A 23686-nucleotide genomic window follows, 5' to 3' on the forward strand; every position below is an offset into this window, starting at 1 on the left:
TCATGATCGCCGCCGTGCGCGGCGGAGGACTGGACACCGGCGAGGACGTGGAGAGCAGCGAGGACAGCACCGCCCAGGTGATCTCGGACCTGCTGGCGCAGGGCGCCGAGCTGAACGCCACCATGGACAAGACGGGCGAGACGTCGCTCCACCTGGCGGCGAGGTTCGCGCGCGCCGACGCCGCCAAGCGCCTGCTGGACGCCGGGGCGGACGCCAACTGCCAGGACAACACGGGCAGGACGCCGCTGCACGCGGCCGTGGCCGCCGACGCGATGGGCGTGTTCCAGATCCTGCTGCGCAATCGGGCGACCAATCTGAACGCGCGCATGCACGACGGCACCACCCCGCTCATCCTGGCCGCCCGGCTGGCCATCGAGGGCATGGTGGAGGACCTGATCACCGCCGACGCGGACATCAATGCGGCGGACAACTCCGGCAAGACGGCGCTCCACTGGGCGGCGGCGGTGAACAACACGGAGGCGGTGAACATCCTGCTGATGCACCACGCCAACCGCGACGCCCAGGACGACAAGGACGAGACGCCGCTCTTCCTCGCCGCCCGCGAGGGCAGCTACGAGGCCTGCAAGGCGCTGCTCGACAACTTCGCCAACCGCGAGATCACCGACCACATGGACCGCCTGCCGCGCGACGTCGCCAGCGAGCGCCTCCACCACGACATCGTCCGGCTGCTGGACGAGCACGTGCCGCGCTCCCCGCAGATGCTCAGCCTGGCGCCGCAGGCCATGGTCGGTTCGCCGCCGGGCCAGCAGCCCCCGCAGCTGATCACCCAGCCGACGGTCATCTCCGCCGGCGGCGGCAACGGGAACGGCAGCAGCGGCAACGGAGGCGCTGCCGGGGGAAGCAGAGCAGCCAGGCGGCCAAGCAGAAGGCGGCCAAGAAGGCCAAGCTCATCGAGGGCTCTCCGGACAACGGCCTGGACGCGGCGGGCAGCCTGCGGCGCAAGGCGAGCTCCAAGAAGGCGAGCGCGGCCTCAAAAAAGGCCGCTGGCCTCAACGGACTGAACGGCGGCCCGGGGATGACTCCGGGGGGAGCGGTGGGCCCGCCGCCGCCCCCCAACTCGGCGGTGGCGGCCGTGGTGGCCATGGCCCACGAGCTGGACAGCTCCCCGGTGGGCGTGGGCGTGGGAGTGGGCCTGAACCCCTACGACACCAGCTCGATGTACTCGAACGCGATGGCCGCTCCGCTGGCGAACGGCAATCCGGGCGCGGGCACGGGCGCCAAGCAGCCGCCGAGCTATGAGGACTGCATCAAGGTAGGTGCTCCAGCCCAGTCATGGTGATATATACTGATGACCTCTTCCTCTTTCAGAACGCACAGTCGCTGCAGTCGCTGCAGAGCAACGGGCTGGACATGATCAAGCTGGACAACTACGGCTACTCGATGGGCTCGCCGTTTCAGCAGGAGCTGCTCGGCGGCCAGGGACAAGGACAGGGACAGGGACAGAACCAGGGTCAGGGACAGGGACTCGGCATGAACAGCAGCGGCGGCGGCGGACCGCGGAACGTGCTGCCCGGCGGACTGTGCGGCATGGGCGGACTGAACGGAGGCGGGAACGGGAGCGGCCACGAGCAGGGCCTCAGTCCGCCGTACTCGAACCAGTCGCCGCCGCACTCGGTGCAGAGCAGCCTGGCGCTCTCGCCGCACGCCTACTTGGGTAAGTCTCCTCCTTGCAGCTCTTGTGGTAACCAACTAACCCACCTCCATCTCAATCTCCCTTCCAGGCTCTCCGTCGCCGGCCAAGTCGCGACCCAGCCTGCCCACCTCCCCCACGCACATCCAGGCGATGCGGCACGCCACCCAGCAGAAGCAGTTCGGCGGCAGCAGCCTCAACAGCCTGAACAGCCTGCTGGGCGGCGCCGGCGGAGGCGGGGGCGTGGTCGGCGGAGGGGGCGCCCAGAACTCGCCGGTCAGCTTGGGCATCATCTCGCCGACGGGCAGCGACATGGGCATCATGCTCGCCCCGCCGCAGTCCACGAAAAGCAGTGCAATAATGCAGGCGATATCCCCCCAGCAGCAGCAGCAGCAACAACAGCAACAGCAGCAGCAACACCAGCAGCAGCAGCAGCAACATCAGCAGCAGCAGCAGCAACACCAGCAGCAACAGCAGCAGCAGCAACTCGGAGGCCTCGAGTTCGGTTCAGCGGGCTTGGACCTGAATGGATTTTGTGGATCTCCGGGTGAGTTGAGGAGCACTTCCAAGGGAAGACTAGGACTAACCCGCCTTCTCCCTCCTGCAGACTCATTTCACTCGGGTCAAATGAATCCGCCCTCGATACAAAGTTCGATGTCCGGCTCCTCGCCGTCGACCAACATGCTGTCGCCGTCGTCGCAGCACAACCAGCAGGCCTTCTACCAGTACCTAACGCCCCCCAGCCAGCACTCCGGCGGCCACACGCCGCAGCACCTGGTCCAGACGCTCGACAGCTACCCGACGCCGTCGCCGGAGTCGCCCGGCCACTGGTCCTCCTCCTCGCCGCGCAGCAACTCGGACTGGAGCGAGGGCGTCCAGTCGCCGGCGGCCAACAACCTCTACATCTCGGGGGGCCACCAGGCCAACAAGGGCTCCGAGGCCATCTACATTTGACCGCCCTCCGGCCGCCTTTATCTTGATCTGCACTTGCATCTGGATCCGTGGTCCGGGCTGCGGATTGCGGATCGCGTCGCTGGATTGCTTGCACCGCAAGACAGGGAGGAGGGACTCTTTAAGAGTCCGCGGATGGGCTCCGCCTGAGCGCTTTCCAGTGTAGTTCTTAATCTCCGAATTCGCGACTTCTTTTTTTTTTTTTGAGTGTCTGTAAGCCTAGGTTTTAGATCGAACACGCATCCTCCTCTGGCGGGGAGGCGTCGTAAATTGTAGTAACTTAAATTATTCTAACGCTTGTTGTACAGTGCGCCGATCGCATAATATACATAGATATACCCGTTAAGAGCTCGTTTGTGGCGCATTTTATTCTATTGTCGTAACGTCGTCGTAGCTTCCAAGTAAACAAAAACGCAAACAACTAAACTAAACGTAAAGCTAAAAGGATCACCGTAACCGTAACTGTAAACCGTAACTGTAAACGTAAACGTAATCGTAAACTTAGCGCAAATTCTGATGGACTGCTGGATCCACGTCGGCGCGTGCGACCATCGACCATTATTTCACTAGACCCTAAGTCTAGGCTAAGATTTTACCGAATTCTACATTTACCCCGGCCTGCGCTCTATTTAGATGTACGTTACGTAGTTGCGTAGGCCCGAAACTGAAGTGCTTATATAAACGAAATTGTTAGCCGTACTCTGCATCCAACATTTTTTTTACACCAAGTTTTTTTTTAACTATTATTATTATGACTATTTTGTATTATTACGTATTGACTAAGCTAATCTGTAAAAAGATTCTCATAACTGTTCGATTTAAGTTGTCGAAACAAAAGGAACGAACGCACGAACCCACGAAAATCACCGGCGAGAACCACGTAGCATTAAATGGCTAATGAAAAAGAAACCGAAACAAAAACAAAAACAAAAACAACAAGAAATTAAGACAGTAACACGCCAAGTTTTTAGATACATAAGACCCCTTCGATCTAAGTTGATGGATGGATAGATATTTTCAAAAAATATAAAGTAGAAAAAGACACTAAAAGTCAGCTAGTACGACTTTCTTGTTCGATTCGCTCTAATTTTAATTTCTTTCGTCTGTATTTCGCATAAGTTTTTAATGTGTAAATTGTAAAATTCTTGTTTTCCTAACCTAAACAGCGAAACAGTAAATGCGATTTTTCTGACATAAATAATAAATATTAATAGTTATTTTAAAAGCGTCGTGTTTTGCTTCCGCGTTTTGTGGGAATTCGAATTTGAGTTTTTAATTCGAAGGAACTGTTCTTGCTACTGTGTAGATCAGTATTTCTCTAAGTGTGGGTCGCGGGTAGATTTTGGGTGGGTTCTAATCGTCTTATAGATCTTGCAATTTCTCGTGTAGATGGGTTGCGGTCCGGACGAGTTTGGGAAACACTGGTGGGGATATTTTGAGGCAAAGGTTCCCTAAGATATTTTTTAAATGAGTTTGGGAAAAAACTGGACCGTTTATTTTCACAGCCAGTTTGCGAAGTTAACCTTTAACCCCCGCACCAGAACACAAAAAACAGAGGTGATTCGTATGGTCGGGGTGTACGTTTAATTTATGCTAAGTTGTCGAGTGTTCTAGGTGCTCCTCGGGGCCACGCCCCCATCCAACAACCGCCCACGCAGCACGACGACGTCGACCTGGTGGTGTCGTTGTGTGCGCTTTTCTCGCCGGCAAGCGGAGATGCGGATTCCGTGGGCAGGTTGGGCATAGTTCGTGGAGGGCTCCGACTAAATGTCCTTCTTGGCCTTCTGCGCTTCGTCCACTGGCGCCGTTGAGCCGGCTGCAGGTGCCAAGTGCGGGGTGTCCGGGTCCTTGGGTCCTCCTTCTGCAGTGCCTTCCCTCTTGGCGGCACCCGGCACAAAGGGACACACGCCGCCCTTGCACTCGAAGGGGAACTCGGGCCCCTTCTTGATCACGTTGCCCTCGGCGTCCTTCTTCTCCCAGGGGTTCCAGTAGCGCAGCAGGATCGGCTGGACGAACTTGTGCCAGATGTAAAGGAGCAGTGGAATGATGAAGCAGGGCACGCACACCATGGTTCCTCGAAAGCCTACAAGGGTCTCGCTGTGCTGTGTGTTTTTTCTGAAAAACATATATATATATATACATATATATATATAGGTAAACATCGATGATTTTCCAGCTCTACTACCTCAGGGAAGTTGACAGTCAAGGGTCGCTTTGTTTGTTTCCTGAACGATTTTTTCCCATTTAATGGGGCTGCCCATCGTGACCAAAGCGGTCACCGAGTTGTATCTAAATAAGCCTTGTTAGCAGAGACAGAAACCTGGAGCGAAGTGAGTCGATTTATCGTTAAGCTTTTTATGTCCCAGGCGGCAACCAACACTGGTCACACGGGCACAGGCCTGAACGAATTTCCCAATATAAACAAACAATAAATTGGTCTAATTTCTTTATTGAACCCCCGCAGGCAGATTCAGCCCAACAAGGGGCACCGGTACGGAACGCCCCCGCGACAGCAGTACTCCCTGCCGGCCTGCAGATTGGTGTTGACCCACTGGTTGTGGCAGTTCTTGATGAACAGGTAGGCGCGCTCCTTGTGGCAGTCGTGGCCCAGAGCGGCGCAGACGATGTTCGCGGAGTTGGGCAGGTGCTGGACGATCTGGAAGCGATGTGCGAGCGGTGAGTTTGTTTGTCGTGGTCATACTGTACAGTGTACTCACCGCCTCCAGGCATTTCGTCTGGCACTGCTTGCGACCGATGGCGTTGCAGGGGAACATCCGGTCCAGTTCCTGGTGAATCAGCGGCTTCGTGGGCAGGCCGTTCGGGATCTGCGAGGAGAGAAAGACGCCGCAGGTGCAGGGAACCGGCTGGTTGTCCGGCTGGGGCGCTGCCGAGGAGGACTCCGGCGTCGGCGGCGAGGGAAGTGTGCTGGCCAGGCTGCTCGCAGTTGTCGATGTCTCGGAAAACGAAGTTGAAACCGAAACCGGAACTGTGCTCAGCTCCCCGGACTTGGAGGAGCCTGCCGCCAAGATCGCAGCGGCATCCTCGACGGCTGGCTCCGCGGTGCTGGTGCCGTTGTTGGCCGCCTCTGAGCTGATCTCAACATCACCCCTGGGAGTCGTCACAATCACAAACTCCACGGCGGAGGGGCAATCCTCCCCGGCGGCGGTGGTGGTGGGCAGGCTTTCCGGCTTGGCGCTCTTCGTTCTCGTCCGCTTCTCCTTGAGCGAGTTGCTGTTCCCGTAGAGCGGCTTCTTGTACACTATCTTCGAGGCCTCCAAGTGGAGGGCAAGCAAGAGCGTCACCAGCAGTAGGGAGTTCCTAAAGGCAGCTGAAAAATAGCGATGGTTTCACATCGGGCCGCATTCCATGGAGTGTACACCTTTTTGCAATCGAGATCTTACCCATATTGGTTCTTCCGGCGGAATGAATGATTCTGCTTGGGCAGCATCTACTTTATAGGCCATTTTTCACTTGCGTTGCATTTTTGGAGAACCTTTGCATTTCTTCCACTTAAGCGACCTTCCCTGAAGTTCAAGTTGTGAGAACCGACAAACTGTGTCAGGGCAATCCCTGATTAAGCAGAATTTTTCCCAACAGTGGCAGTTGTACCAGAAATTTAAAATTAAAAATAACTTCCGACAGCGACCAATTGTGCGTTTGGGGCTATTTTGGAGTTTAAGAAAGAAATGCTACAATAATGAAGCATCTTTAATCAAGGCATATATTCAAATCTCACAGCTGACTTGAAAAATCGGACAGAGGTATGTATGTAACTTAAACTTAAATATGATTTGGAAGTGACCATCTTGAATTGTTTGTTAAGATTCCAAAGTATCTGCGGACTCGCATTCCTTTTTTCAAATGTCAGAATTGGTTGGGTCTTCCACATCAACTGAAATACCAATAAAATTTATAATAATAATGTTTGACGGGTAGATCGTTGGCTCTCTTAGCTTGTTTTGTTTTCCAAAAAGCCCCGACACCTAAAGTCAGGTTTCTTAAAGGATAAACCCAACAATCCATTGTTTTTTTGGCACAAAACGAGCCGAAATTTTCGTTGGAGACAAAATGTCCCAAGTTTGGTTGCCGAAAAATTAGAGTTTCGATAGACGGTCGGTGGTGGTAATTTCCAGGGCTCCAAAACGGCGCAAAAGAGGAAGAGTGAGAGTGAGAGGAAGAAAGAGAGAGAGAGATTGGGGAGACCGGAGCTTGAATTGCTCCGATTGCCGATAAGCCCAGAAATCCAAAGCGATAAGGTCGTGATAAAAGTCGCCGCGATCACGAATCTTCCGGAATCAACCTGGACTTGCGATCCGCAGCCGCAACAACCACGAGAACCCCAAGAACCACGATAACCGCAAGACCGCAAGAAAGATGCCCGAATACGTCCCGGCGCGCGGCTTCAAGGAGATGGAGAACCTGCTGAAGCTGCACGAGAACCATCGCAGCCCGATCTACATCTACTTCTATGGCGAGAAGGACAAACAGGGCCGCAGCTGGTGCCCCGACTGCGTCGCTGGTAGGTCCCCCATCCCTGCAGGCCCCGTGACGCACAGGCAGTAATGCACTAACCCGCTTCCTCCGCAGCCGAGGACACGATCATGAGCGCCTTCCGCCTGCACGCCCCCGCCGACTGCATCATCCTGGTGGTGGACGTGGGCAGCCGGGAGTACTGGGTGGGCAAGGACAACGAGTTCCGGAAGCCACCCTACTCGGTGGACGGCATCCCGGCCCTCCTCCGCTGGCGGGGGTGGAGCGCCTGGACCAGGACCAGCTGCTCAAAAAGAACCTGCTGGAGCTCTTCTTCGAGGAGACCGATCCGCACAAGAGCGCTGTTGCCCAATAAAGTGCCTCTGTGTCGCATCACAAGACGGAGCCGCTCTTTCTTTTTAGGGGAGGTGGGTCAGACGGAGAGATGGAGATGTTTCTCCCCGCCCTCCCGTTCGAAGTTGTGGAACACCAGAGGCGGATGCAGAAAAAAATTTTGGGGGGGTCCGGTCGAAAAATTTTTTCGTTTGGGGGGGGTCTGATCAAAAAATTTTTAGTTTATATGGTTGAAAGGCCGTGTGCTGTAAGGGAATTTGAAAAAGTCTGAGATTTTGGGGGGGGTCCGGACCCCCCGGACACCCCCCCTGCGTCCGCCCCTGTGGAACACTCATCGCTGCAACCGCAAAGATTGACATTTCTGGGGGGAAAACAAGGTAATTATTGGCATACTTTCTGATGGGTTAGGAGGATGTACCCGCTAAGTAAGGAGGGTGTATCGGATAGAAGTTTTGCTAAGAATCGATGGATCGATAAGTCAAACAATTTCAAACATCGATACCATCATTTGTGGAGGCAATGCTTTTGTGGCTGGTTGGTGAAAAAGCGTGGCGTCCAACAGTGTGGTGAAAACAGGCCGACCGGAGGCTTCAACCGTGTTTTTCTTGGTCGCGAGGTGGAAAGCAAGCTCGGTCGTGGTTTTCCATCGATGTTTTCCATCGAGTTTCCCTTCATTTCCTCTTAGTTTGCAGTGGACGCGTCGCTTGGCGGTCGGAAAACGCGCGACAACGGGAACCGGCACTCGGCCTAACGGTAAACACGCGCGGTGACTCGCCATCTCGCTCGCTCGCAAGTGCCGCGATTTGCCATTTAAGTTTTTTGCAAGTGCTCTGGCAAAGTCGAAACAGAACGAAGAAAACGAAAAAAACATTTAAAAGGAGGTAACGGTTATACAAGGACGATGGTTTGAAACACGTAGTTTGGAGTTTGTCGGGAAACACACGCTCGCACAGTTAAACTAAGTGTACTGATAAGTGTTGCTAAACTCATGGGCGAAGAAATTGCAGGTCTTAGCAAAGGACCCTGTTGCTTCGGTTCGTTTGGCTCTGATGGCATATTAACCGAAGAACAAAACAGAAAAACAACGCAGTTAAAGCCATCCAATTCGAGATTGGCTGGAAAACAAATATGTCTGAAAGTAATACAAACCAATTGTAAAAATGGTAGCTATAGCCATTAAGCCCTGGAAGTAAGGAAAACTTTTCTGTGTGGCAACACTGTTGCTCACGCTTTTTGTTTGGTTCTCAAATGTGGAAGAATTATTAAATAAAATTAGGATGAAATGGCAGGGGCGCTAGCGGTAGCATAAAGCGCAGTATTTTGCGATCCACTTGGCAGATTGGTGCTAATAAAAACGCGAAGACGACGAAATAATTTGAGCAAGTATCAGAGAATGGGTAAACAAAAACAAAAAATAATAATTCATGAATTTACCTCGGATCAAACGGGACGAAAGTGAAATATTATAGGCAAGACTGCAAATATAACATGTGATATTAGCTTTCCTAAAGCGATCGTATAAGAAATTTCTGGTTGAAGTTTGACTTTGAAACGGTCATTTATTATTGATTATTTGTATTTTTTTTTGGTTAATTTTTTGTATTAATTTTGTATACCGATTTATTCATGTTTTCTAAAGACGCAGCTCTTCAGAAAATGTATCTATACAAAACAGAAATATATACTTTTCCATTGCTAGACCCTGGCATATTTATTGTGGCGAAAAATTTAATTTAATAAGCAGTCAAAAACATTGGAAATTTTTAATAAACAGAAACTAATTCTGCGTGTCTCAGTCCTGTGCGGATTTTGTTTTTCTGTCAATTAAAAACCGAACATTCTTAATGAGGCACGTAACAAGCTAGACAGCCGATTCCCCGGCACCTTCTTTATAAAAAGCCCCTTTGCCCACCCGATTTCAGCAAAATGTCATTAAAAAATGTCATAAAAATCCGAAAAGCGAATTGCAAATAATTTAAACATTTGCAGAATAGGCAAGTAAATGCATATCGTATTTATGTATTTGTATAGACCTTGGAAAAATAGTTTTTAAAATACTACGGTTTTTTGGCCTCTAAATCTTTCAACGCAAAAATTTAAATATGTATTTTTTTGCCTTTTGTATGCACCTGCAACTCGTTCAATTCATAATGCCATTTTATTTATAATTCCAATGTGGAGGTGATAATCTTTCAATCTGTATCTTTCTCACACTTTTCCTTATTTTTTTTTTTAATAATACTTTTTATATTTAATTGACGCATTTAGTCGGTAGGAACAGCAACAACCAACGAGTAGCGCATATATCAATATGTGCAAATTATATCTATGATGATGATAGGTATAGCCGATACATGTGGCTGTGTGCACATATTTTATACGTGTTGCGCAGAGCATTGCATATAAATATATATATATACATATATATATCTGTCTATATATACTAAATTCTTATTAGCAAATCGAACCAAAAATAAGAAACAGATTTTTAAAATGAATTATATCCAAAAATCCAATCAAATGTCACACTCGGGTTGAAGTGTGTTTTGTGGGGGAACAGTGGAAGGCAGAGATAATTTATTGTGAAATTAAATTAGAAACAAGATATAAAACCCTTATGGATGGAGATGCCATAATCCATAATGTCAAATATTTTTGTACTCGCATTGTTTTTGTTTCAGTTAAACATAAACGACCTTCCTATTATATGTTCTAAATTTTGAACGTACAATTACTGGTGCCTTCGCCGCGGTGCTTGCTTCAATTTGGTAATGAGCCATGTGGTAAGCACCCAGCCGTTTACTGACCGATTTCCGATTCCGGTAAATCAACGTGCACTATCTGGAAAAAGGGTGGTGTGGGGTAGAGTACTTCTTATCAGAATTTGCAGAACTTCCAACTGATAGAGCGTTTGGGGGCAAACAAAAACCTAAACGAAACCCGTACAAAGCGAGGGTCAAACAAACAGAAATAACAATATTCTTTTGCTGGCAACGTTGCTACTGACGACATTAAGTAAGAAGCCTCAGAAGGCGGTATCAGCTGCCGCGCGGTATTTGAAAATCGTTAACAACGTCAATGGCTACAAAAGTGCACCGTATTTTCCCGACTGCGCTTTGGGAAAGTGGTCATAATTATTATTTTCGTATTTATTTTTATAAAATTATTAACAAAAACTTAAAACAATTTTTGGTATCAGTCTACTAAGTTTTTGAACATAAGAACAAAACAAACAAGAGCAAAATATTTACTTGAATTTGTTTATTTATCACTTTATAGCATTTCGGTTAATACCCCTTAATGACAGTCTGATAGCATGTTGATAATATGTTAAATCAATTGATTAGATAGAGGAAAAACTTTTTCTACAACCAAACAAAAGTAAATATATTGTTTTTTTATTTATTTATTTTTTTACGGTTTTTTAATGTAAACAGAAATAAATAATTAATAGGCGTTTTTTTGAATGGTATTTATTGTGGTGGTCTATTTTTTATCCTACGAGTATTTCCCTTTTTTTATTTCTCCTCCCACTTTTAGCCGAGCACCTTTCCCTCGGTTATTTCGATTTATAACAATAACAATAAGTAATGTCAATAGTAATGACAATAACCATTAATATAATAATAGTAATAACAATAATGACGGCGAGCCAAGTGGCAGCCATAAACAAATATTTTTTTATTCCGCAATAAAATCAAATAAGAAAAAGATCGTGATCGTGATCGTGATTGTCATCTTCATTAAACAACCAGAACAAAAACAACAACATTACGCACTATATTTGCGTCTGAATTGAATTTAGGAAAAAAAATCGAACCCGTATTGCAATTAAAAGATTCCTAGAGATCGTACTCGATCTGGGAGATATCTTATCATTTAGGCAGCTGTGATAAAGTTATCTAAACAAGTTTTATAATGTTCTATAATGATCATTAGATGAGCAGTTATCTGGTTGATTTTATCTGCTAATGGACCTGATAAGAATCTATTTGTGGCTTTGCAGACATTGGCAATGTTATAGTACATCATGGCTGATTTTAAAATTATTGCTTAAATATTTTACATTTAAAAAGATTTGCCCTCGTAAATCTGCAAAAACGAAAAGACATCTCTCTAACGCAGTATATTTTAGTAAATAATTATCTGATGAAGTGTGTTTGCGAACTAGTTAGAGCTTTTTGGTTGGCGGCCGATCAATAAACTTGGACTATCCCAATATCTATGTGTTATTTATTGACTTTTAAAATTTATTCACAAATTTATTGTCAGATTTCGTACAGCCAGCCCTTGATGCCAATGTTTTGCTTAAGTAATTAAATGTGTTTTTTTTTTGCTTATAAAATTTTCCAGTTAATAGAAAAAAATGCTTTAAAGGAAAAACATAAACTTATTGGGATCCAAAGTGCTATTAAAAAAATATGTGATCATTTTTGTTTAACCCAAATTCTGATTTGTTTTGTTTCGTGATTTCTTATTTCCTCCGCTTAATTTTCTCTCGCGTTTGATGATGTTTTTGCTTCCCATTTTCAGTTTCAATTTTATTATGACTTTTTTGCGTGTGCGATTAAAATCGACCGTCCCTCTCCGACGTTCAGTTTTCAGTTCTGTTTTCTATTTTTCCATTTTTTCTATTTTAAATTCAGAGGCTGCGGGCTTGATTCAATTTCAGTGAGATTTCAGTTCATTCCGGCGCGTTGTGCTTGAGCGATCATCTCCAGGGCTTCTATAACCGAAAACAACAAAAACGGAAACAGATTACAAACAAATAATATAAAAAAAAGAATATAGTTGTAGTAAAATTGCGGTCTAAGCAACCGATAAGATCACTTATCTGAGCGGGCGTGTATGTTTCAGCACATACGAATACACAATATATATTATATAAAAGTAATTAATTTCAATTGTTTACAGTCTGTGGTTGACAAAGTGCTTGATTGATGATTAACGCGTGCTGAAAAATATTATTTTGGTTAATTAAAATAACACCCAAAAGTCTTTGACTTCTTATTTTTTTTTTTTTTTTTCGGTTACTGTGCTTAAATACCAAAAGCCGTAATTTAAGCGATAAGCCAAAGGAAGCTGATTAACGGCAAAGAGTACTCGGCATCTGGAAAATAACAAAACTTTGGTTTGAGGTGAGTTTTTGAGTGTAAAAATCGAGTGAAAGAGAGGCGACTGCGCACTTTTTATAGCGGCCTTTTCGCAGAAAGAGGGTTTTTTCGTGCAAAACTGTCAAAAGAGCAAAAAGGCGGAAAAGGGACGAAACAACAACAATCGCAGTAGAACATAAAAAAAACGACAACAACAAAGAAGGACAAACAACAACAAATGTAACGCGGAAAAGGCAGTTTTCTTTGGCCGCAGCAGAAGTAGCAGCATGCGGGAATGTCATTCGCAAAACCACAAAATAAATATTATTCATTAAATAACTACCGCGAACTTATTGCTGCAATATCTATGGAATTTATATAAATATGCAATGAAACTTGTGTTGAAACAATTTTTTTTAGTGCTTATGTGTGTGCGAACGAAAAAAACCATATTTAAGATTTGAGTTAAAAGTTAAATGCATAAAGTGCCAAAACTTATATAAAATAAAGGCAAACAACCAAGCAAATAAAAAAAGTGTCTTTAAACTTAGTATAAAAACGAATAAAGCCAATAAATAAATAAAATATCGCGAATAAATGTAAATATAAATCAAGTTAAAATCATAAAGGCTAAAAAACATGCAAACAAAATAAACATCTAAAAATCATAGGCGGCATTTTGCAGAGAGGGAAAACCAGAGCAGAATTCGTGGAGACAAAGGTAAGTGACCTTCTCTGGCACCACCAACAAACCCCCACCCTCCACAACCCCCTGGCAAAACAACGAGTTTCAGAATCCCAAGCAATTAAAATATCGCACTTCGTTTCCGTTTGAATATTGAGTTAAAACAAAAAAAACAATATCGTCAAAAATATGTATTGCCGTTCTCTCGAAAACCGGAATAGGTTTGGGGCTGAAGTCTTCTTTTGAGGACTAGTTTGCGTTAAGTTTTCCTACTGTTAAATAAAGGCCAGAAGCTGACCGCTGACGGAAAACGTTTTCCTGCCTTATTTTTATTGAATTTTATCGTTCTGCCGCTTGAGAATGGCGCGTGCGTTGAAAATAGTAGTCCGGGCTGAAGAGATGTTTCCCTCTTTGTTCCTCAACATTGAGCAGGTTTTGTGATTTAAGAGAACATTTTTGGTAGCAAGTTTGCAATTGTATGAAAACCAGAGAAAAATTTACCAAAAAAAAGTACAGCATGACTCTCATAGTAAATTAATTTACAAAAAAAAAATTGTTACTCAAACTTCTAATGTAATTTTAGTCATATTTGTTGTGTTCTTATTTCAGTACTGTTCAGTTAACAACTTTTGATTTTTGATTCACACTCACCGAATTTTCTCTCATTTCGGTTAAGTTTCTCAAATACTCAGTGAGATAATTTTTAGAGACTACTGGGCCTTAACAGGATTGCAAGTTTGAGTCGCTTTTGTGCAGACTTTTGGTTCGTGGCCTACCACATTAACTAAGAGGCAGGACACATGGGTCTTTTTGGCCCATTTAAGCTGAAATGCTTTCGTATCACATTTTTGTGTTGTATCAGCCAGGTTCAGAAAAATAAGCACTTTTCAACCGCGTCGGCTCTCCTGGTTATCTAACCGCGACTCTAGCATCGTTTCCTTAGCAGTTTTCCCTTTACCCAGTATCATTTTCCGCTCACTTTCTTAAAGTTTTTAGGAACTGGCGTCTTTGGTTTTTGCTACATTATAGTTTTATTCTTCCTTGTCTTCCTTTCATGTCCTTTTACGTCCTTTAATGACTGCTTTCGCTTGGAAGTTCTTTGGCGCTTCTACGGTGGCAACAAATTTGGCCCATTAGCAAAATTGTTATCAAAGCATCGGCATTTAAAGAACGCAGTGAAATGTTGTATAGCCATATAGCCTTTATTAATAGCTTATATATAATTATAAATTATGATTAATTATAAATTATAATTATCTAAAAATGTATTAGAAACTTATCGTTAATCTGATAAATACAAATATTGTATTTAGTCTTCTTAGAAAAGCCAGAAAAAATTTAAGCAAAAAATATTAATCCGTTTAATCTCATCATACTTTTTTGTTGTCCTGCTGATATTGGGAAGTAAAAAATAGAGTGTTGCGAAAAGCGATCGCATTATCTTTGCAAAAGACGGAACATTTTATAAAAAAAAATGGAACCGAAACGGCTAAAAGTGCTTTTGGGGCTTTCGTGGATACAGAAATTTCGCTTTCGAAAAGACCTTCCCCATATATATCTCAAAAAACCGAACAGTTGAACGTTCAGTTCACATCAACTGCACACTAAATTAAAGTAATAATAACTTTCTGGAAAACTTTTCAATATCTTTTACTCAGCTTGGTTATTCGTCTTCAAGTATTTTCTGGCTGTTCGTGTGTGCAAAAGTTGATGGGAAATGATTTAGCGCCACTGGAATTCAATTTGATAGAGTAAGGCACTTAAAGAGTTTGCAACAATGTTTTTTATTACAAGAACTAGCTAGTTGTAAAACAAATGCAGCACTTTTAGTGTGCAAAACACTGTTTATGTTCTAATTATTTCATAATACTCAACGAAAACTTTTGATTTTGATTTGACCCCAACATATCACTAAATCTATTTTGTTATTCAAAAACCAAAAATGTTTCATGATTTACAAGGGAATCGCTACAACGACAGGACAAACACCTATTTATATATACGAGTATAACAAATAAAACAAAAGAGCGAGTGTACAAAATAACCACTTGGCAGTGTAAAAAAGATGGAAATAGTAGAGGAAAGGAGATGGAAATAACGAAAGGAGGGTTTGTGTGTGAAAAATTCCTGGAGATCTTAGCGCCAAGAAAACCCGCAAGACCTTGGGCAGCCACTTACTCTTTCCCTCCACTTTCGCCGACTTCTTTAAGCTTTCTCCCCCTTTTTCTCGGTGTATGTTTGCCCAGGGCTTAAGCTTTTTTTGCAGCAGATGAAGTTGAGGTAATGTAGGGGGCAACCGGAAATTTAACCACCCAGAGAAAGCCAGAGAAATTATGGATAATTTAAGGAAAAGAGGGTGGTAAAAGCGCTGTCGCTGTCCAAATTTTTCCAAGCTAATTTTACGCATACTCAGCATAAATCTGTCCGTATATAAACATAATTTTGCCAAGTCCTAAGTCGGCAATAATGAAATGGAAAGTAGTAGGGGGCTTTTACATATATGCCACAGGTGCAGACATTCTTATCTAGATTTATACTCTGCCACTCATCCAGTTTTGGAATTTACATTTTTCTGATTATATTATTTGATCTGATTACATTATATTAGCTAAATGTAACAGTTTCTATCTTCTTTGCAAAATGTTTTGAAGACCCGCTTCGTTTACTTCAATAGTTCAATTTCGCAGCAAAAAAATTTCTTACAAATCACAATAAAAAACTGTGATTCAGAAAGGATATTTTCTGGAAAGTTCTAATGAAATATGTGTTTTTTTTTTTTGGGTAACGTTTTTCTGCCCACCTATGTGAATTGTATTAACTCCCAGGAATCCCGACGAATTTTTCGTAGCGAATTTTGCCTATCTCCAGGCTTGTTTTCCTCCTTATTTGTGCTGGCATCCTATAATTTCTTATAGTCCTGGGAGCCTTTGAGTGGCAGGCTAATTTCTGCACCCCCAGAAGCAAGCAAGCTCCATGCGTTCTCTAAAGACAAAGGTGGCGACCTGAAACCAAAAATCAACAAGTCAAAATGCAAATTCTATTATTTTTAAGTGGAGTATCCAAACTTTGCTTTTATTCGCTTTTTCTCTACCGTTGTGAATAATTTTGGCTTCAAAATGTAAATTCAAAGAAATGTGAGGCAAATCTTTGCTTTTATTATACCCTTGCAGAGCAAAAGGGTATTATAATTTCAGTCAGAAGTTTGCAACGCAGTGAAGGAAGCACCTCAGACCCGATAAAGTATATATATTCTTGATCAGCATCACCATCTGAATCGAAATACGTCTGTCCGTCTGTCCTCCTGTCCGTTTCCGCGCAAACTAGTCTCTCAGTTTTAAAGCTATCTTGCTAAAACTTTCCCAAAAGGTGTGTAGTTATTGCACGCAGTATATATGTCGGAACTGTCCGGATCGGGCGACTATATAGGATAGCTCGCATACGAGAGAATGAAATAAAAAATTCTCACGCCGTTGTTATTGATCAGATCGATTTGATTTCTTCTAGAATTTCGGCTAAAATTTTATCAAAATCGGATAACTCTATCATATAGCTGCCATACAAAAGATCGAAAAATATATGTGTATATAAATAATGGGCATGATTTTCAAAACATGGAGTTTTTTAATAACCCTTAAATCGATTTTCATTAAAATCCGACAACGTTATCATATAGCTGCCATAGGAAAGATTAAAAAATCTATATAGAAATACGGGAAATAAAATTATAACATCGTTGTTTTTCATCAGACAAGCATAATTTTTGGAATATAGAGTTTTCTAAGTACTCTTGAATTACATATTAAATTTAATCAAAATCGGACCACTATATCATATAGCTGCCATACGAATATTCGAAAATATGGAAAATTAATAGAAAAATCGTCATAGCTTCGATGTTGTTTAGCCCTTATGCATTTTGATCGACATATTTGATGACTTCAAGGGTATATAAGCTTCGGCTTGCCGCTTCCTTTCTTTTTTTTATTTTAAGCTTGGGCTTATTTTTGTTGGGGGTGTAGATCGAACTCAGAGTTTTTTCACTTATATATGTGTATATAGGATTTAGAGTTGCTTTAAATGACATCAGACTTGAGGAAAATAGTGAACACTTTAATTTTTGACGCACAATAAACACATGCTTTATCGACTCTAATTAAATTAAAACTGTAAAGTGCGTAAAATAGAAGCGGCGATGGTTTTTCCCAAGGGGGATATCCTTAATGAGGCTTTTCATGCCGTTGCCTGTCCCGCAGCAGTTGCTGGGCTTCTGTTCTTCAGCAGACTAATTAACTGAAAATAATTTATTTCTCTGTTCCAAACACTGGAACACTTAAAACATTGCTCAAATATTGAATTGACGGAGCAGGAGGATTTGCATATTAACAATTTAAGAAATTATTGGCCTTTTGTTTATGTAACTTAATTTTCTAAAATTGTAAACTTCCAATTTTTTTTTGACTACATTTGTTCTAAATTAAAAATATATGTATTATTAAATAAAATTATTGTAATGCCAGGCACAAAATAAGCTTCGTTATGCGGTTGGCATAACGTCGTGGGCGTGGCTGAAGATGATTTTCGGTAAATTATTGTTCGTCCTGGCATTGGGTAAAAATGGGCGACAGCTGTAAGATGCCTTAAGGGCGTTCTTCATTTACACAGACTTAAGCTCAAGTTTCCAAAGTGAGGAGGAAAATCTGAAATAATGGGCAAATCCTTCAGAAAGGTGGCCCTTTCAAAAGAGCAAAAGCATGTCAAACAAAAAAAACGTCAAGGTGTTCGGAAAAGGCATTAACGAGTGGAGAATGTTGGCAGAAAAATGGAAAAACGGAAGCCTTCTTACTTGCAAAAGAATCTTTATTTTTTTTTTTTCAGTAATGCGAATTGGCTGTTTCTTTAGTTTAAATAAAATGAATCGCAAAATGAAGATGGATCGCATAACAACCTCGAACTCTAAGCGGGAGACTAAAGTATTAATAATCCGCAACAAATGGGTCGAACAGGAATTCCTTTTGGAATATATTTGTACTTGGCTGTAAATTAAATATTTCAATTGAAGTTTTGGATACCTACAACTTTTAAAAAACCTCAATCGCGAAACGAAACGAAATACCAAATTGGCATTGTTTTAATTACTAGTAAGCCAGGATCTAAGTGGCTTAGTGGTACAAATGAAAGAAAATCTTCATAGTAAAATTATAGCAAAGATTTAATTTGCATAGCCTTTAATATGGACTTAAGTCTCCCCAGAAGTGGCGTTTCCTCCGATTAGTCAATGACGATAGGTGGTTTGACATTCAGCTTTAACCTTGTTTATTTGGGTTTATTAAAGGAATAGAGAAACTGGTAAATGCCAGGCTTTAAACAATTTAAGCCGTTCCTAAGCCCTTCTCATTTGCTTTTTAGTAGAACCTTTAACGCGCTCAACATCTTTTGAGCACCTTGAGCTCCTGTTCCTTAGGCACACGATTGTGTGCGTTTGCTTGTGGTCTATGGGATCTCGACAAGTAAGGTACCCTTAGATGCAAGGAAATACAACAAAGAAAATGCACTCCATGCCACTTAATTCTTCGTAAGAACACTACACAAACTAGTTAACCCGAACATAAGAAATTTAATTGCAGGGAATGTTCTTGCATATTAGTAACTGTGTTTAAAGAGACTCATAACCTCTTGCAAATTTGGTGGGGGGAGTTGGTAATGATGCGCAGACGTGAGTTTCGGCATTCAATAAAGGCATGAAAAAAGAGTTTCGTGAATCCAATCTTAATAAAGACATCGAAGGGGGCATGGCTAGCCCATCAAAAAGCGCCCTCAAAACCGGCAAAAAGGAAGCGTCCTTAAGCCTTTGCCATGACAACGTGTTCCGTAGCACATTTTAAGCAACAAGTCTGCGTGGTGCAAATATAAAAACCTTGTTAAAATTCTTTAATCAAAAATAATTAATGTAACATTAATCTCCTATTACAAATAATAATTTCCTAAGTTGATATTAGATGACCCCCAATGAAGTAGGACTTATCTAAAATTTTTGTGCAAATAATTTTCGGGTTATTAACGTCAAATTATGAGAAACACCACAAATTTTTATTTCTCGAGTTGCTCTGCTAACTTTATGCACATGTTTTTCCATATATAAATATTTTTATATATTTTTATTTATAACTGAAGGTTGAAGTGAATCCAACAATGCAATGCCTTGAATATTTCCAATACATTTGGCTTTCAATGACAATAATAAATTATATTATTGTATATATAAAATAAAATCATTTTTAAATATTTAATAAAAGCATTTATGATTTCGAAGTTTTTATGTACTTTTATGATTTTTTTTATATATTGTTGGTGAGGCTATAATCACTTTAACAGTATAAAAGTTGATTTACAAATTTAGCAAAATTAATAAGATAAATATTATAAGATTATAAAGATTATTACAATTTAAATCATATTTTTGGAAAATTCTTAAATATATATGTTCAAAAAAACTTATAACACTTGTATTTGTATGTGTTTGCTGTTTATACATACAAATTGATCGTAAATATTGCCTGGTTCGCATTAATTTTGATTTTCCATTTCTTCTTCTTTGATCACTTTATTTCAACACGAATTAGCTTTTGGCAACTTAATTAAAATGTTTTTTTCATCTTTTGGGGACACATTCGCGCAACAAGTTGACGGCTGCTGGTGACGCACAACAGATATTTATGATTGCCCTAAAAACTGAAAAACCAAATTTCTGAATTTATGAATTTTATTTATGCTTTTTTTTCAAAAGATGTGTTAGCAAAGTGTATGCATACCAAGTCCTTAAAAAAATCAATTGGTTTATATACTGTCGATAGGGATTTTTTTATTTGTTGAAGCCTTATTTTAAGTTGTTGAAGCGTAAATCGACGAAAAATGTTGATTTACAGTCGTTTTTTCATTCCTAATGCAAACCCAACATATGCAAAATAGTTTTTCATACATTCTATTTTGCGGCAGACTGGCAAAATGGAAGCCAAGTTAAAAAGCAATTGAAAAGCCATTTAAGGCACTCACTCAAAGGGAAAAGTGCGCCTTTGGGTGAGTTTAAGGGCACATAACATAAAGACCAGATAAAAAGAAGCTATTAGGATTAGGGCAAGGAAATGGCTGACGTACTGGGATGAAGGGTTTTTAATTCCACTTTAAGGATTTTAACAGATCTGCAACCGCTTTACTTTCTTTAATTTGAGTGGATACGATTCTTAAAATACATAAGTGAAAAATCCGCAGATCACCCAGACCTTTTTCGCAAAATGTTTCTTTATTTGTAATGGTTGTATTGACGTTTTAATTAAGTGTTAAGCACTACATAATAATTGCCTTAACGTTGATACAAACGGTTTCCTTTAATTTAGTTAACCTTAATGTACATTATTTTTTTTTTTTTTATTGTAACCATTGTCAATTTTGGCCGATATTCCCATCGATACCCTGCAGACTTTTTTTAATTCGCATCCAATTTCGATTTCCGACAGTAAGCTCTTCGGCTTGGAAAGTGCCCATCTAGATTATCCTTTCAGCTGTTTAATTTACCAATTGCAACTGAATAATGACATATTCTGTCCATATGTTGAGCCTTTCCACTCCATCATCGTGACTGCGTCCTTGTGACTTGTGAAATTCCACTGGGAGTCGGCTTTAATGCATTTAAGTATCATGCAATGGGGCCCCCAATGCAATTAGACAAATGCCAGGTTACAATTGCAGCAACAACAGCTAGGTAAACCACTAAAACTATTGAATAAGAATAACAAGTTGCAACGTATATACATGTTAACCTATACAGATATGCAACACGCGAGCACTTGAATTGGCTTTCATAAACTAAGTAGCCTGGTCATGTGACATCATGACTGTGGAAAGTCGTTCAACTGACTGCTGTGTGCAAATAACTAGTGGCGTCTTAAAGAATGATAAATAATAGATTGCTTCATGTTCTTCACAGCATTCATCTCTGACGTGGGTTTGGGTTTTAAAACTTCTTCTAATACAGGAATAATTTTTATGCAGTCCCTTTTAAGTCTGGTAATCGGTTTGAAAACAACAATTAAGTGAAGGATACAAAGCAGTGTATTGGTTGTGGTAAAAAAAACACAATTTTCCTCTTACTGAAAACCATTTTGTGGCAATTACAAAATTTACTTCGCAAGGGCGGGGATACGCGTATGATTAGATCGCATTGCGGATTTTATAAAGGTAAAAACTAAAAATCGAAAAAGCATGAGGACTGGGACCTCTGACATGAGAGGGTGTGACAATTTATGCTTAAATTAATAAATATTTCTACAAAATAATCCAGGTAAGCCACTTTTTATTTGTGTTGTGCAAACGAAATTTCGGTTGGTTTTCTGTATCTCACATCCAAATTTAGAGTAGGGCCTCTTGCGCAGTAGGGCTTTGTTTGCCTTCCTGTAATTTCGAAGGCGGAACTCGGACTCAATGCAGGACATGGGACCCAAAAAGCTAAAAATGTTGGGCTGCTGAGCAACCCAGCAACCCAGCATATGCGACTGTGTCCTAGACTGATACGAGTGCCGACCAATGTCAGTAGCTCCAGGTGCCCTAAACCACGGTAATATTTTGAGTAAAACAGAAGATGATCTATTAAAAACTTGTTGCATATAATTTACAAATTAAGAAAAAAGCGAAATGAAAAAGCAGACATAACAAATGTCAGACAAAATGAATGAATTCTCAAAATAATATAGGTTTCCAAATTTTCATGAAATTAAATTTGAAATTAATGAGTCCTAAAAAAACACAATCTGAAGAAGATATATACCTCATGGGGTCAGAGATGTCTCCTTCACTGCGTTTCCAACTTCTGTTTGCAAGTATAATACCCTCTGCAAGGGTATAAAAAAGGTTTTTGTCTTCTAAGCCATGTGTTTATTAAGAATGTTTGCTGCCCAACATTGACTTTTTTAAAGTTCTTTTATTGAAATCAGTGTGCCTCTGCTATAATCCTGCCGCTTGGATTGTCCCGTCATTGTCCTTCCTCTCTCTGCCGGTGCCGATGCCAACTGCGCAGGCGTTTTCCTTTCTTTCCCGGGTTGTTTGCCTCTGTATTTGAGTTTCACTCAAACGAACCCACTCACACTTTTGCAGCCCTCTTACTGTGGCTTGCGAGGTCCTGGCCCTTTACTGTTATTTACACCGTGCGATACTCTTTTCACAGCAGTTTCCTCTGCTCCAGTTGCTCTACACTGATAAACATTCTTCTAAAAGTGAAAATCCTTTCGCTCACAAAATATCCAACAAAATTCGTTGACATGCAACTGTTAATCAAAATATTATACATTTTATTCATTGTCCATTTTCTGTTGCCCCTATATATTTACACGTAGAAGTTAGTCACTCTCTATTAAAAAAAAAAAACAGTTTGACCCTTTTTGACTTGACGGTCGTCTAGTTTGAGTGTTTTGTTTTTGTTTCACCGGCAAACTTAAAGCATTTTTTTAACTACAGGTATCTTCTCTTTTCTCCCTTGGATAATTTAATTAAAAAGGCATAACAAAAACGCATATTTTATTAAAGTTAATTAAGGAGATTATTTCGTTTGTTTCCAATAGCTGTTAGATGACTTTGTAAGCCAAACAAAAGATTCAACAAAACATTGCGTAACCTTCGTGGATCCATAAATGAGTCAGTACGAAAGAAATTTGGTATGAACCCTCTCTCTTGTCCGTCTATTTCTCCATTTCCCCGTTGATGTTCCTTAGGGAAAAAGATATTGGAGAAGGTGTCGAGGGGGTTGAAAAATGCGGGATGTGGGTGGAACTGAGGAGCACATTATAGAGCGCTACGGCGAAAGTGGATGTCGTTTTTATTATTTCTTTTCATTCCGTTTGCCTCTTGGTGGGGAATCAACAGTTTGATTGCTACACTCGCATTCGGTCGGTCCCACAGATACTAGCAATCGCGGATAAAACTTCCTTTATGAGAAAATAGATATGAGATAATTTTAATGTACCATTTTATTTTGGTATTTGTGATTAAGTAAAAGTGGTAGCCAAAAGTATATCAAAATATCCAGGGGAAACTGTCTGCGGATAAGCAAAAAGCTCTGCAGAGCTCTTTAAAAATTGAACATGAAAACCTAGCGAGACCTTTTTTATATTGTATATTAGAATACATTTTCTTCGTTTCTTGTTCTACCTATAAAAACGCGAAGAACCAGACTGACAAACAGACGGCGAGGGACTGGCGTATTTATATTCGTTTGTCATGCAAGGCGGTGGGCGGGGCGGACAAAGGCCTTAGAGGGAAAGAAAAGAAAACTTGGAAAAATAAAAGATAAAAGTGGAGCAAAGGTAGAATGCCAAAAGGTAAAGTGCAATCGAACATGTTCTTAATATACTTTATGAGTTTTTCCCTCGATGAAGACGTGTTGCTGGATCGAGCAAAGGAAATCTGGGAAGAGGGAGGGCATCCACATTTTCTTAG

At 41.8% G+C, this 23686-nt stretch overlaps 5 protein-coding genes across 5 annotated transcripts in view; 3 read left to right on the plus strand and 2 right to left on the minus strand.

Annotated features, from left to right (window-relative positions):
* Nucleotides 1–3827, plus strand: part of LOC108097152 (neurogenic locus Notch protein) — a 34489-nt gene extending 30662 nt beyond the window's left edge. Inside the window, 5 exon segments of the mRNA XM_017199272.2 lie at nucleotides 1–854; nucleotides 857–1273; nucleotides 1330–1675; nucleotides 1743–2198; nucleotides 2259–3827. Coding sequence (XP_017054761.2) covers nucleotides 1–854; nucleotides 857–1273; nucleotides 1330–1675; nucleotides 1743–2198; nucleotides 2259–2605 — 2420 coding nt within the window. The 3' untranslated portion in view covers nucleotides 2606–3827.
* Nucleotides 3828–4163: 336 nt separating this feature from the next.
* On the minus strand, nucleotides 4164–4876 carry LOC108097155 (UPF0729 protein GD16342). The gene is made up of 2 exons (XM_017199277.1): nucleotides 4788–4876; nucleotides 4164–4717 (listed from the first exon to the last, which is right to left on the minus strand). The coding sequence occupies exon 2, from the start codon at nucleotides 4669–4671 to the stop codon at nucleotides 4366–4368; it is 306 nt and encodes a 101-aa protein (XP_017054766.1). The 5' UTR covers nucleotides 4672–4717; nucleotides 4788–4876; the 3' UTR covers nucleotides 4164–4365.
* A 159-nt stretch (nucleotides 4877–5035) lies between these two features.
* LOC108097153 (follicle cell protein 3C-1) lies at nucleotides 5036–6393 on the minus strand. The gene is made up of 3 exons (XM_017199274.1): nucleotides 6004–6393; nucleotides 5320–5930; nucleotides 5036–5258 (listed from the first exon to the last, which is right to left on the minus strand). The coding sequence occupies exons 1-3, from the start codon at nucleotides 6005–6007 to the stop codon at nucleotides 5073–5075; spliced, it is 801 nt and encodes a 266-aa protein (XP_017054763.1). The 5' UTR covers nucleotides 6008–6393; the 3' UTR covers nucleotides 5036–5072.
* Nucleotides 6394–6551: 158 nt separating this feature from the next.
* Nucleotides 6552–7473, plus strand: LOC108097154 (thioredoxin domain-containing protein 17). The gene is given in 3 exon segments (XM_017199276.2): nucleotides 6552–7121; nucleotides 7190–7345; nucleotides 7348–7473. Coding segments are annotated over 3 exon segments (402 nt in total). The 5' UTR covers nucleotides 6552–6976; the 3' UTR covers nucleotides 7449–7473.
* A 5648-nt stretch (nucleotides 7474–13121) lies between these two features.
* Nucleotides 13122–23686, plus strand: part of LOC108097108 (cAMP-specific 3',5'-cyclic phosphodiesterase) — a 107115-nt gene continuing 96550 nt past the window's right edge. The window contains exon 1 of the mRNA XM_043207413.1: nucleotides 13122–13240. The gene's annotated coding sequence lies outside the window, so the exon portion shown is untranslated. The remainder of the gene's footprint in view (nucleotides 13241–23686) is intronic.

This window comes from Drosophila ficusphila, unplaced genomic scaffold (genome assembly GCF_018152265.1).
Source record: "Drosophila ficusphila isolate 14025-0441.05 unplaced genomic scaffold, ASM1815226v1 contig_198, whole genome shotgun sequence".
Taxonomy (NCBI): domain Eukaryota; kingdom Metazoa; phylum Arthropoda; class Insecta; order Diptera; family Drosophilidae; genus Drosophila; species Drosophila ficusphila.

What these genes read in the sequence shown, in the direction of transcription:
- LOC108097153 (XM_017199274.1), bottom strand. An exon ending in AGACGAAATGCCTGGAGGCG is followed by an intron (nt 5,259 to 5,319) that starts GTGAGTACACTG and finishes CATCGCTTCCAG; the next exon opens with ATCGTCCAGCACCTGCCCAA.
- LOC108097155 (XM_017199277.1), bottom strand. Translation starts at nt 4,671, where the DNA reads ATGGTGTGCGTGCCCTGCTTCATCATTCCACTGCTCCTTTACATCTGG.